This window comes from Lacerta agilis, chromosome 2, assembly GCF_009819535.1.
Source record: "Lacerta agilis isolate rLacAgi1 chromosome 2, rLacAgi1.pri, whole genome shotgun sequence".
Lineage (NCBI taxonomy): Eukaryota > Metazoa > Chordata > Lepidosauria > Squamata > Lacertidae > Lacerta > Lacerta agilis.
Window position 1 is genome coordinate 22,078,980 of NC_046313.1, and position 14,931 is coordinate 22,093,910.

A 14,931-nucleotide genomic window follows, 5' to 3' on the forward strand; every position below is an offset into this window, starting at 1 on the left:
AGTTCTTCCCAATTTTTGTCTTCTGAACTATGTCCCTCTGTGAACCACTATTCCAAATCTATACTGTCCCACTGCTCATGGGAAGATTCAGGATCCTGAGTGGGGGGAGGGGGAGGTTCCCACCATTCCTCATCTGTGCAGCCCTCCTCAGCACAGTCCCTGACACCAAGGCAGTTTCAGTTCCAAAATCTGGGCTGAAACTGGATTAGAATGGGTCTAGGATAATTGGTTTCAGCTAAGAATGCCTGAAGCAGCCTTGCCACCACCCTCCCAACCACATGGCCGAAAAAGGGGATAATGGTGACAGAGACATAGTTATGAACACTTCTGGGTCCAGGGAGTCCTCTTGAGTTGAGGTCATACTGCTGCCTTCTTCGAGGATGGTGGCACCACCTTCTCCCATAACGAATTTTTAATTACTCCCTGGTCAAATCCCTGCATCTTGCTCTTATGGAGCAGAGGATCAAGGAATCACATCATTGGCCCCACACTTTCAAGCATCTGCTCTATCGGTGGTGCCGGTTTAGCCCCAAGATTGGGGGGACTGGAGCACAGCACGCATGTGTGATGTCATGTGCACTTCATGTGACACCACACATGTCTCTCACCATTGCGCTGGCTGGCGCAGCCTTCTGCTAGGCTGTGTTGGTCCCCGCAGTGCTGGGAGATGCTGCGCAGGCTGGTGTGACCCTGAGCTAGACATGCCGGTCCCCGCGATGTCTCCTGACACTGCACAGGCCAGTGCAGCCTTCCACAACATTGAGCTGGGCCCCCTTCAAACAAATATTGAGGGAGTGTAAGACACCTCTGCCCCCTAGAGTTGGCATGCCTGCTCTCCACATCCTCGGGATGTAATACAGTGATACCCCGGGTTACAAACGCTTCGGGTTACAAACTCCGCTAACCCGGAAGTAGTTGCTCCAGGTTGCGAACTGTGCCCCAGGATGAGAATGGAAATTGTGCGGTGGCAGCGCGTCAGCAGCGAGAGGCCCCATTAGCTAAAGTGGTACCTCAGGTTAAGAACGGTTTCATGTTAAGAACGGACCTCCGGAATGAATTAAGTTTGTAACCCGACGTACCTCTGTAACCGAAACTGATCCAACAACTCTGCTCCATTTGGATGCCTCCATATGGCTTAATCCTAATCATGGCATCCAATTCCAAACAAACCTGAGTGACTTTACTCACAAAATGACTAGCAAATTTGTTTTAGCAGAGGTCCAATGGGACAATTTGGTACTAAATTCCAGGATCCCCCCTTGCTCTGTTGCACCCCTCCACATCGAGAGGGGGCTCCAGGCCCTCTGGGAATTGCCCCCCCCCATATTGATTCTGGCTGCCTACATCTCTCCCCCCCCCCCCCGGCATACATTTGGAGCCCATCCTCTCATCTGCCTCATGAAAAGGATTCTGGGAAGTGTAGTTAATTCTCTCCAGCCTGGCCTTTGGCTGACTAACATCCTATGTCCTTTTACATGTTTTTTGGAGGGGGGGAATGTTTATTGGTTTGGTTTGTCCTTGTCCTTATTATGCATTTTGCATCTTTTGTCTCGTATTTATATGCTGTGAATCGCCCTGCGATCTTCGGATGAAGGGCAGTATACAGATTTAATACATAAAAAACAATCCTGTATAGACCTGCAGTTCCCAATTTTCCTATCTCCCACAATGAGAAACACTCGACATAATGTAAGTCTTAGAAGCTCACAGCTCCTCGAGTCACTGTCTTTCAAAGTCATTTTCTTTTACTTCACAAACTAGTATACTTCTGAGTAAGCAGAAACAATTAAATTAATTTGGCAGGACACTAACTTTCAAGCTGACAGGCACTGGCACAACCTGACTTCAGTATTAGAGGGAATCATCTACATAATCACCTTTTTTTCCTTATAGTCATTGACTGAATGGTCTTATGAGGAAGACGCATCAATATTGATCTGGGTGGCTTCTGTTATGGTGAGAAATGAATTCTTCAGTATTTGTAGGGGAGATATTTTAGTTCGTGGGGTTTCATATCCAATGAAATGGGTGTTCACCTTGTTGCAAGACACTAGACAGAAGCAAAGACTTATGGGAAGCAGGCTGGACTCCCTCAGTTTTTCCTCCCATCTAGATGCATACAGTACGTTCCTCCCGGGTTTCCTGACTCAACTAAGTTTACTAGTTTCTGAACCCTCTTTTTTCCTTTAGATTTCCCTTATTGTTGTTTTAGTTCTATAGTTCTTTGTTTGTCTGTGCATTGTGGTTTCTTAAGAAGGTAAAGGTACCCCTGACCATTAGGTCCAGTCACAGACGACTCTGGGATTATGGCACTCATCTCGCTCTATAGGCTGAGGGAGCCGGCATTTGTCCCCAGACAGCTTCCGGGTCATGTGGCCAGCATGACTAATCCGCTTCTTACACACACAAAAAAACCAACCAACCAACCAAACAAACAAACAAACAAATGAAACCCTTTCCGTTGCTCTTTGTTTGGTCGTTCTGCTTATTTGCTGTCCTTCTTTTATTCCTTAGTTGTTTACTTATATTGATAAATTTTCCAGAACCAATGCCTGGTGAGATGTGCAACTGAAAAGACATGTCTCATCCATTTCCTCCATTCTGATTGCTACTGGTAGGCTGCCCTTATCCCAGAACTGGTTAGTCAAACACTTTCTCAAGGATGCAGTACGTCAACACCCACCAATGGCACATTGCTTTCCCACCTGGAATTTACACTCAGTCCTCACAGCTCTTCAGAGACCTCCTTTCGAACGTCTATGTCTTGTACCCCTAAGGATCCTTTCTTTCAAAGGCAGTCACTTCGGCACGCAGAGTGTCAGAGTTTTCAGCCCTTTCTACACCTAAACATCTTTGTATTTTCCACAAGGATAAGGTGGCGCTACGTTCAGACCCTTTCCTTCCTTCTGAAAGTGCTATCTAGGTTCCACGTCCAACAAGATTCTGTCTGCATCCGAAATAACCTAAAGAGCAAGCCTGGCACTCCCTGGATGTATGCAGAGCTCTGAAAGTGTATCTACATCATAAGAAATCCTTTTCTACAATGGATCTCTCTACCTGGTCTCTAAATGGCAGGCAGAGGAATCTTATCTCCCTGTCTTACTGATGAGCACTACAGCACTAACACCACATTGTAGATAAGAGCATTGGAGATAACTCTTGCTTATCTCTGATCTTAGTGCTGTGGTGTTAAGATAGGAGTTCCCCTTAGTTGCCCCAGGCATGATGTGGTTAGGATGTCAGATGATTGGCAGGTGTGTTGGTTTGCCCCAAATGGTTGCATGGGCTAAATGAAGAGGCCAGAGGTTCCCCCACTACTGGTTTATAGGATTGTAGCCCAAATATAGTGACAAATTGGTTATAGGTCTGTACACTTCTTGAACATAATTGGTTATTTCTGTTTTTTTTGTTCTTTATTTTGTTTAGCCTTACTTCCACATTTTGGTCCTCATTCTTTTACTTCGCTGTCTGGTGGCGAAATATGGCAGGCCAGTTATGAGAAGAGATCCTGTGTTTAGGTTTGTACACATATGGTTAACCTGCTTATGCAGTCAGACTTAGTAATGCAAAAGATTTTCCTGTTTTTTCTTCTGAAATGATGACTTTCAAATACATACAGTCGGACCTCGGCTCCCCAATGCCTTGGGAGTCTAATGTTCCAGCTCCTGAACGATTGAAAACCAGAAGTGGGTGTCCCAGTTTTCGAATGTGTTTTTTTTAAAGCCAAACTTCCGGCACGGCTTCCGCTATTGTTTCTGGTGTGCCTGCGCAATCAGGAACCAATCGGAAGCTGTGCCTTGCTTTCCGAACTTTTCGAAAGTAGAACGAACTTTTGGAACGGATTCCGTTCGACTTCCGATGTACGTCTGTACCTCACTTTTTATATTCATAGGTTCTTCTCTCTTTCTTAAAAAAGCAAGCTTTCCTAGTTCTACGCTTAAGAATCGCAATATCCCCTGGGAGTAATTCAGTGTAGCGCTAAGCAAATGGCTCTGTCACTGCAAGCATTTTAGCTGGCCTGAGGGAATGAGCTTCTTTCTCCTCCCACTTACTGTTCCAGGGGTTCTCTTGACCCCTTCCCCAAGCCAATTTGATGCAGTAATGGATGGAGGAGTTGGGGTAGTGCTGTTGTACTTTGGAAGTTCTTGAACAGGTTTCTGCTGACGGGGCTTTTTTAGTTTAATCCAGCCCTTGGTTCGCTTTATTTATTATTCCATGAAAACTTTAAGGCAGAGATTTCCAAACTCTGTGTTGCGAAACGTTAGTGTGTCGGCTGCAGTGTGTAGGTGTGTCGTGCGAACGCTCCTCACGCTGAGGTAAAAATCATGGACTTAGGGGTCTCAAAGAGTTGCATGGGGAGTTGGGCAGCAAAAGCCAAACTCCAGTTTTCGCACCTATTCTCCTGGGGCTGGGAAGGGGTTAGTTTAACCTCCGTTTTGCTAGTAAAACTGAATTACTGTGTTGCGAAATAATGCATGTCTAAAAAAGGGGGTCACCAATGTGGAAGGTTTGGAAAGCTCTGCTTTAATGTGTTTGGCCCATTGTAAAGGAAGATGCATTTCACAGTTGTTGTTTTTTAAAGAAGGTATTCAAGATTTAACAAACACCTTCATAATTTTTAGGAATCTTTCATTTCACGAGGGAGCTTGTTTTCTTCCATAGAGCCAAACCTCTGAAAAAAGAGGATATTATTTTGTTGTTAAAGCATGATTTTAAAAAAATTACCTCACATAGGCAGAATATATAATGTTTTGTTTTGATTTATTATATTTCTATGCTGCTTTTCATTCAAATGAATCCCAAAGCGGCTTACAAAAAATAAATAAATAGCAATAACATAATAGAACATGATAGAACATCACAAATAACAACATAAATAAAATAGAATAATTAACAAATATCAGTAGAACATTTGCAATCTATAAAACACTGCTTACAAATCAGCAACTAAAAAAATAAGTTACAGGTAGGTAGCCGTGTTGGTCTGCCATAGTCAAAACAAAACAAAACAAATAATAAATAAAATTTAAAAAAATAAAATAAAAAATAAAAAAATTCCTTCCTGTAGCACCTTAGAGACCAACTAAGTTTGTTCTTGGTATGAGCTTTCGTGTGCATGCACGAATTTTTTATTTTGTTTTTTAAAAATAAGATAAACGTCACAATTAAAGCAAGCCGTATTATACGATTAACAAATCAACACAGCATCTATAATCTATAAAACAATGTCAATAATGTTAGCAATCAATCTTTAGCTCCAGGAGTTGACTTTATAAATAAAAATAAAAATGGTGATCTTAATAATGTTACACGCCACCCCAATCTCCAAGTGGTGAGAGATTCCAGGGTTTTCAGCGCATTCCCGAGTTCAGTTTTCTTTGAATGAAGACTAGCAGGGACTGTGGTGTCTTTAGAATATATAGAGGGCCATTAACAACATTAACTCACCAACAGATCTTGCTTTCCCATTAAGCTTCCAGGGAAGCCCCAAAGCCCAGCACAGAGCAAGCATGTCTCTGTGTCTCCAGCTTCTCCACCTCCTTTCTGCCTAGCTCACACTACACTGGCTATTGTTCTTGTATTTGCGTGGCGAGGCCCCGGGCTCCGCAGTTCCCTTAGATAATAAACACACGGACACAAATGTTTATAGCTTAATAGGATAAAATACGCCACAACTTTATTGGTTACAGATGTGAGCGGTTTGCCTTAGGCATTGGGTGAAATGATATCCTGACTTCTGCCCGTCTGCAGGGAGTCTCATAAGGGTAAACCACCGGTAGGGGGGAGCCCTATGATATACATCAATTAAGAGCACCCCCAGCGTCACCGATGGAGTCGTGCCATGGCCCTAGCCTACGCCCAGGCTCCGGACAGGATCCAGACCTGCGGTATGGTGCAGAGCAATTATGCTTATTGTGTTGCTTATCTACTGAGCCATAGCCGTTGCCTAGAGAGACTGACTTGATGAGCTTGCTCTCATACTTCCTACCCCCCTACAGATATAGGAAGCAAAAAATTGGAAGGGACTTGGGGCATCATTCAGACTGCCCCCCCCAACAAAATTCATACAACAATAATACTGTGACTAGGGATATACAAACTATAATTATGCATGTGTTTATGCCTAGTCTCCCCCCCCCCAAAAATGATATGTGTTTGGGACAGTTTTCTGCAAAAGCAGATGTGATTTTGCAAGGCAGCATTTTCTAGGCTGTTACGAGTTTGCACATTAAGTTCAGAGATTCTCGCTTTCTTAGGAACTGTTTTCTGCTTTCCTACTTGAAAATGGAATTCATTCCTTGGTGTGCAGTGCTTTTTAAACACTTTGTGTGGTGTCTTTGATCTGTAGGATTTCTCCACAGAGAAAGGGCAGCCATCAGAACCTGGAAGAGGCCAGTCAGGGCGATGATAGAGATGTTCAAGACGAAAGGGCAAGAGTTCAGAGTGCACTGGCCTCTGCAAATCAGGAAGAGGTAAAGCAGAATTACTGTGATTTCTTTGTTTTTGAAAGGCTTTATAGCCTGCTCTGATGTTCATTGCAGTGATTTGATTGTGCAATGTAACTCGATGCCTGCTCCTGCTTACGGTCACCCTGGAAAATAAGCTTTTACGGCTTGAACACCTAGCATCTTTGGCACTCCACGGGTACTTCTTATAAAAGCTGAAAAAGTGGAGGAAGAGATGCTAAGAGAAAAGGACTGAGGCCTCCTAGATAAACAGAGCTCTATGTAGGGATGAGATATTAGTGTCAGGAAGAAGAGTGTCAGTACCTTAAGTGCTGGAAAACTAAGTACTACAGACATCCTGTTTTTCAAAAGCCAAGCCATGGACCCCCTACTTTTGAAAATGTTGGTATCTCTACAGTAGCTTTTGTTGTTATGTGAATGGTTATGCAGACCACTGATTGGGAACCACTGTCTTAGCTTATTAATATTAACATATTAATGTTAAGGTGACCTACTTGACCTAACAATAATTCTGGGATCTAGGTCTTGATCCCAACATCTTTTCTTCTAACATCTTTACCTGGTTTCTTAATATTCCACAGTTCTGACAGTTGTTTGCATTGCACAGGTGTGTGATGGGGATGCTGGCACAGTTAGTACTATCTGATTATGTATACTTGAGGCATTTAGCTTTGGAGTGGGACCAGAGCTCATGTTACAGTTAGGTAGCCGTGTTTGCCTGCCATAGTCAAAACTAAATAAAAAATTAAAAAATTCCTTCCAGTAGCACCTTAGAGACCAACTAAATTTGTTCTTGGTATGAGCTTTTGTGTGCATGCACACTTCTTCAGATACACTGAAACAGAAGTCACCAGACCCTTATATATAGTGAGAGAGTGGGAAGGGGTATTGCAAGTTTCTTGGTGAGGTTGATGGACTTCCATTTATTTTGTTTTGACTATGGCAGACCAACAGGGCTACCTGCCTCTAACTGGAACTATGGAAGGCACCACATTGAGCCGCATGAAATGGAAGTCCATCAACCTCACCAAGAAACTTGCAATACCCCTCCCCACTCTCTCACTATATATAAGGGTCTGGTGACTTCTGTTTCAGTGTATCTGAAGAAGTGTGCATGCACACGAAAGCTCATACAAATAACAAACTTAGTTGGTCTCTAAGGTGCTACTGGAAGGATTTTTTTATTTTATTTTATGTTTTGTTTTGATAGAGCTCATGCTTTGCATACAGGAAGGCTTCAGAGTCAATCCCCGGGCTCTCTTTACTGTTCAGGTAGATGGCGTGGAAATCCTCTGTCTGCTATCTTGGGGTGCTGCCTCCATTCAGAGGGTAGATGGACAAATAGCCTGGCTTGTTATAAGTCAACTTCTTCCTATGTTTCTGTCTGAAGCAGAATATCTTCTATGGTTCTTGCTTTGACTCACTCAAACCAAAGGAATAGCTATGTATGTATGTATGTATGTATGTATGTATGTATGTATACATGCCGTAAGCAAGCTTCTCTCTTCTGCCCCTCCTTAGAGACCAGTCATCCTAGTCAGCAACTTGCGCAAAGAATACAGAAGTGAGAAGGCTTGTTCCTGTGGCAAGAAAACCAAGACGCTGGGAAAAGTGGCCACCAAAAGTGTCTCCTTCTGTGTTAAAAAAGGTTTGCTGGCAATGAAAAATTACTGTTACAGCTTCACCAAGGAAAAGTATAACTTTGTCATCATTTTGGGGGATGCTTGACATTTGAATATATTGTAAGTGACTCAGATAGGAAGGAAAGGAATCAGTATAGGGGCAGACCAATCCTAAACCCCAGGTCTGCTGGCTGCTTGGTGGGTTGGGTTCTTATGTGGTGCAGGTGCCCCTTTGCTAGCATGGGGCCACAGCTGCTGTTGGAAGTTTTGCTGCCATTGACCTACCAGTTGCAGCATTTTTACTGGCAGTAGCCCTGGAAATGCGATGTTCCTGGGGAAAGCCAGAAGCAGAGCCAGACTTGAATCTACTGAACCCAAAGATCCTCTTCTTCCTAGACGGGACCCAAGATCAGGCTTGTTACATATGGCAACTTGGAGATGGGCTGGATAATTTCATCACTATTGGTTTCAGTAGAAGGTGGATTGAAAAACAACAACAAATCATCAGTGTAGGAACCGAGGGAATATGTTGCCCACTCAGCTCCCAGATTGGCGGATGCAAGCCGGCAAGGCTTCGGAAATAGTGGGCCAATTCGCCACTTTTCTCTCCATTATACCCAGGAGAATTTTCTTCACTGTTGCCGAAAGTTAAAACAAAGCAAAACTTAAAGAAGAAGAGCATTGGTTTCTCCCAGGGAATCAGGCTGTTTGAAATTACTTAAGTTATTTTAAAGTTTTGTATAAGCAGTTTTACTATATCAAAAATCAACATTAAAAAAACACATTCCTCTAAAATAATTATAGGGAACCTAAATTGCTAAGATAGTGATGCGTTGTACTATGTGTGTTTACTCAGGTGCAAGACCACAAAGTTTAAAGTTGCAGCCTTAGTCTAATGATCATATCCAATTGTTAAGACTTTGAGTAGTACCTGGGAAGATGACTGAGGCAACTGAGAGTACAATATTGAGAGCCAGTGTGGCAACTGAGAGTACAATAACTGAGACAACTGAGGCAACTGAGAGTACAATAACTGAGAGCCAGTGTGGTGTAGTGGTTAAGAGCGGTAGACTCGTTATCTGGGGAACCAGGTTTGCGTCTCCATTCCTCCACATGCAGCTGCTGGGTGACCTTGGGCTAGTCACACTTCTTTGAAGTCTCTCAGCCCCGCTCACCTCACAGAGTGTTTGTTGTGGGGGAGGAAGGGAAAGGAGAATGTTAGCCGCTTTGAGACTCCTTCGGGTAGTGAAAAGCGGGATATCAAATCCAAACTCCTCTTCTTCATATTTCTTATGAATATAGAAACCCTTATTTTATTTTGTTTGATGTGATAATGTGTAGTATCCTTGCAATATTTCTTATAAATATAGCTATCCGAGACCATATAACATCGGTCCTGAAAGACCTTCATTGGCTCCCAGTACATTTCTGAGCACAATTCAAAGTGTTGGTGCTGACCCTTAAAGCCCTAAACAGCCTCGGCCCAGTATACCTGAAGGAGCGTCTCCACCCCCAGTTCAGCCCGGACACCGAGGTCCTCCTCCGAGAGTCTTTTGCTAATTCCCTCACTGGGAGAAGTGAAGTTACAGGGAACCAGGCAGAGGGCCTTCTGAGTAGTGGTACCCTCCCTGTGGAAGGCCCTCCTTACAGATGTCAAGGAAATAGAAGACATCTGAAGGCAGCCCTGTTTAGGGAAGTTTTTAATGTTTGATGTATTTATCATGTTTTTAATACTCTATTGGGAGCCGCCCAGAGTGGCTGGGGAAACCCAGCCAGATGGGTGGGGGTATAAATAATAAATTATTTTATTTTATTTGCTGTGATAATGTGTAGTATCCTTACAAAAGTGTGGGTATGTGTGTCCTTCTAGGAGAAATTTTGGGGCTACTTGGACCCAATGGAGCTGGTAAAAGTACAACAATGAATATGATAACAGGAGACACAGATCCAACAGCTGGACAGGTAGGTGTGAGCAATAAAATGTACTGTTCTATTTCATGAACATCACTGCAAAAATCAACTTCAATGCATTACAAAGAGTAGTATGTTAATGGCATCAATAGCAGATTCCCATCTAGGACTAATAACAGTGAGGGTTTGTTTTTTTTGCATGGGAGGTGGAATTTCCTAGATAGGGCTTTTATATTTCAAAAGATGACTTATGTTGAACAAATTTAAATGGGGCCACAATATTTTGAACAGGTCCTGATGAAAGGAGCTGATGCAGCTGCAACGGAAGAAAATGCTGTCGGTTTTCTTGGCTACTGTCCCCAGGAGGATGCCCTCTGGCCCAGTCTGACTATTAAAGAACATCTGGAGATTAATGCAGCTGTGAAAGGGATGCAGAAAGATGCAGCTGGTGTAGCTATCAGTCGGTAAGGGCAGCAAAAGATCCTGCTTTCATTGTACAGTTACTATCTCTTAGTTTTTGGGGTACTTGGGTGCAAAGCCTCTCATTCTATACTTGACAGAAGCATTGGACTTTGAAAGTGAATTGTTTTCAGCATCGACGTTTCTTCTAGGGAGGTGGACGGCTAGCGTAAGTTCTTACACTGACAAATAGCACATGTGGTTCATTTCCATCCAGCATCCCTTAGATTCACTTGCAACCTCCCCTGTAATTCTTATGCAAAAGAGATCCGTTCTAGAATACTCCAGACGTCGTTTCTTCTGTTCTTCCTTTCAGAATAGTTCACGCGCTAGAACTCCAGGGCCATTTGAAAACGGCAACTAAGGCATTACCCGCTGGACTGAGAAGGAAAGTAAGTTCTGTGCTTCGTTAGTTTCTTGAACCGGTTGCCAAATATTTAATGTTGGTTAATGGCTACAGACCAAGTGGCACCACAAGATACTTGGGTTTGTTGCTCAGCCAGCACTAGTTCTTTGCCACTGCACTGCCTCTTAGCCTCCTTGCCCACACTGCTGCGTCCTGGTCTTCACCGACACTGCCACCTCCACCTCTTCACTGCTGTCGTTTGTGGAGAAGTCCATCTCATCTGCCTGTCTACTGAAAGAAAATGCTCTCTCCCACTTCCCTGTTCTATTAACTGAAGTGTAGGTTCCCATGAGGCAAGACACAGTGATAACAGCAAGAACCTTTATTGAACTACAGAACTGGATAACAGGGGCAAAGCATCTGCTTATGTACATTTCTGGAGGCCTGGGCCACTCCCACTCCCAACCTGATTGGCTGTCTTCCAAGCTGCGAATCACGACTCAGAATCCAAGGGCCAATGGCAGAGGCCCAAATCCTGAAATGTTCTATGATTGGATGTCATGTTTCGAATCAGAACACAGGAGCGCAGAATCCTTAATCCAGATTCAAGCTCAGGCAAACATGGACTACTGAATACATAACATTAAAAATCAGGGCCATCCACAGCCCGCTACAAGGAGGGGGGGCTTGCTCGCATGGCAGGTGGATACAGTGTGCAAACCTGGAGCCAGCCCTGGTTTATTAACATCTACATTGTATGCCATTATGTTATGCTGGCTGGGAAATTAACCTGTCTTTTGAGTTAATTGGATTGGTTGTGAATAAGAAGATGCAATGCAAGAGAATCACAGAACAATGTGGTCCACGGTGCAAATTGTTGTCTTGGTGATTTAAACAACATACCCACACCTTAGTTCTTAACTGCCCTTCTGCTCTAAATATGCTGCAGTCTTACCAGGGTGTGTCCATTCAAAACTTTGGGACTGAAAATTATCCTTGGAAGTCCTAATTGCCTTGCTTGTCCACCAACCTCAGTTTCTTCAAGGAAAAAGGGTTCCAAAATGAAATGTATTCTCAAAATCGCTTACTGGCTTATTTGCCTGTCCGAGCATTCGGCATGTTTTAGTTTGGTCTCGCTAGGGATGTTGGAGAATTCTGACAAAAAGGGTAATGAAAGCAGAAATTGCCAATGCTTGCTTGTCTGTCCTGATTCCAGAATGGAAATGAACCCAGCATGTATCACTTTGTTTTGCATTTACTGTTGTTGTTGTTGTTGTTGTTGTTGTTTCAGTCCACAAACAATACACAATTGATTATCCTTCCCCCTGTTGTTTCCTTTGCACTGAAACGAATAATTTTGCCACAGCGGACTGTGAGACAGATAATGCAGTTTGGGCAGAAGAGAAACTACAACACAATGGAACCAGTGTGTGGAACAGAAAACAATGCCTTCTTACAATCACTAGTTCTCACTCACATATTGATAATTTTCTGGGTTTCTGCACCTGGGCAACTGTCACCACAGACTCATCTATCGTCCAGAACCCTCTGCAAATATTATTAGTTGTTTTTGTACTTATCCCCCCCCCCCCCAAAATTTATATCCTATCAAATGTTTGAAGCAACTTTATTTTATTTTTTTACAAAGAATTTATTAGTTTTCCACATAATACAAACAAAACAAAACAACAATACAACAACAAATACAACAAAACAAACACCAATATTTCTTATTCATCTTAAAAAAAATTTCTTGTTTCAAATCTTACTAAATGACTTCCCCCGTCCTCTCTCCTTTGTTTCCAATTCCAATCCACTTTGATAACTTCTCATCTTTAAATTTAGAATCATCAAAATTATCTAAACAAACTTCTTAATATTCAATTATTACATATAATGTTCACAATAACAAACAAACTTCTTAATATTTATTTTTAACTTCATGATATAACCTATTACTTCTTAGCTCCAATCTTACATCTAACTTCTCATATATAAATTTAAAATCATCAAAATTATCTAAACAAACTTCTTAATGTTCAATTATTACATATAATGTTCATAATAACAAACAAACTTCTTAATTTTTATTTTTAACTTCATGATATAACCTATTACTTCTTAGTTCCAATCTTACATCTTATTTTCTTAAACTGCTGCTAATAAACATGTCCAATATCTCTTCACTAGTTCAAAATCTTAAACTCTTAACACACTGACTTCAGGGTACCATGGTGAGCCGTCCTGTTTATATTTTAAATAATCTCACCCTATCCCTCTTCTAACCATTTTCCTTCGCAATCTCGGGGTCGCTTCCCCGACATTTCTCCATCTTTTTACCACAACATTACCCAGAATGTCCTCTTTTCCTTTGAAACCAACAGACCAGACACAGTCCATAAATATCCTTGCAGGGGGCTCCAGGAAACTCATATCTTCATCTTCCAGCATCTCCATTTCACAGTTGCATTCATCTTGAAATTGTAGTTTCACAAGTCTTTTGCCCATCATTTCCGGGCTCCCACCCCAGAAATTGGATATAAATTGTATTCCAACCCTAGGTCTCTCACACCAATAGGGTCTTTCAGCTTCTTGGAGTTGCGCAGTCACTGTACTTTGTTTCTCAAAAATTTCCTCAAGTTCCCCAGCAAGATTTTTTTCCAATTTAGCAAAGGTCTTTCCTGTAATATATAACTTTTCCTCAAGATCCTGGTTCAGCAAAATTAATTTCTGGCTTAACAGTTCTAATTTCAAAAGAATAATCCTTTGTTCATGAGTCAATTCAGAGTCTAACGCCAGTTTAAAAACGAAACCAAGCATGGTAGAAGTAGGCATAGGGTATCAAGTTTCAGTACTTTTCCATCTTCAACTATAATTTTCAGCCGCCATTTTCCCCCGGGTCAGGGTAAAAAGAATGCAGTCCATCATTTTCCAAAAAGAGATATTTCCGAACTCTTAATTCCCCCAACGGGGATTCAACCAGTCTCACTTGTTAAAAGTTCCATAGAAACTTTGTATCCACTACTGCAGCAGCAGCTCACAACAATGTTATCTTCTCCGATCAGCAAAGGGAGGAGGAACGGGCTCCTTTTTTACGATCCTCCTGGAGTGCCAAATGCCATAAATTTTAAAGCCAATTAACTTCGTACTCACGGCCTCCAGTTTCCTTCTTTTAAATGCAAAACAGGTAGAACGACGCGCTCATGCAGGCGGCAGCCGCCGCATCGCCGCCCGGTTGGGGCAATGCCTCCACAGCCCGACGCTGTGGACTCTTCACTCCTTTTCCCCTTTTACAAGGGGATCGGGAGAAGAGTTCAGCGCCATAGTGGGCTCGCTGGAGAGCCCAAGCCGTGGGACGCTCTTCCCACGGCTTATCGGAGCCCCGCTGTGCGGTAGCAGGGCTCCAACCCCCGGGCTGGCCTGGGTCGCCTCGCTACTGAAGCAACCCACGACCGCCCAGCATGGCGTCCTCGCCGGAAGCCGGTTTGAAGCAACTTTAAATGGTTATCACTATTTCCTTCATTTTAGTTATGCTTTGCCCTGAGCATGCTGGGCAATCCTGCAGTGATGCTATTAGACGAACCAACAGCAGGAATGGATCCCAAAGGAAAGCGCCAGGTGTGGTGAGTGACTCGTACATTTAATATCTCGAACCAGGTTTGTGAATTTGCAATACATAACAGCACAGCACTCAAAACAAAATGTACCATACTTTTCCATCTATTAGACACCCCCGTGTATAAGACACTGTGGCGACCGCACAGGGTCCCTGGACATTTCACCGTCTATTGATCCCTGTACACTATCTCTCGCTGCCACCAACCAGACCCTACTTGGTACAATACTGAGTCCAGTCAGGGTTAAATTGAAACATAAAACTTCTGCTTATTTATTGTAGTTTAACAAGCGTGTGGTTTCATAAACGTTCTCAGTTAATTACAATCATGAGGTGCCTATCCAGACCTGTAACTTCTTCTCCCTGCTCTCACTCCTTAAACCACCTTTCTGCTTTACTTATATTCCTTGCTTCTAACTATTCCTGAGTCAGCTTATTCTGCTACACTAACTCGTCCTGTCTATCGACTCTTTCCCAACTCACTCCCACTCCAACCAACCACCTGAACTG

General features: G+C 42.8%; 1 protein-coding gene across 2 annotated transcripts in view; it reads left to right on the forward strand.

The window, feature by feature from the left end:
* Positions 1-14,931, forward strand: part of LOC117040857 (ATP-binding cassette sub-family A member 9-like) — a 61,225-nt gene that overhangs the window by 42,081 nt on the left and 4,213 nt on the right. For both annotated transcript variants that reach the window (XM_033138914.1, XM_033138913.1), the window contains exons 27-34: positions 1,894-1,956; positions 3,427-3,518; positions 6,350-6,473; positions 7,989-8,115; positions 9,960-10,051; positions 10,292-10,464; positions 10,776-10,851; positions 14,334-14,428. In XM_033138914.1, the coding sequence (XP_032994805.1) occupies positions 1,894-1,956; positions 3,427-3,518; positions 6,350-6,473; positions 7,989-8,115; positions 9,960-10,051; positions 10,292-10,464; positions 10,776-10,851; positions 14,334-14,428 (842 nt within the window). The remainder of the gene's footprint in view (positions 1-1,893; positions 1,957-3,426; positions 3,519-6,349; positions 6,474-7,988; positions 8,116-9,959; positions 10,052-10,291; positions 10,465-10,775; positions 10,852-14,333; positions 14,429-14,931) is intronic.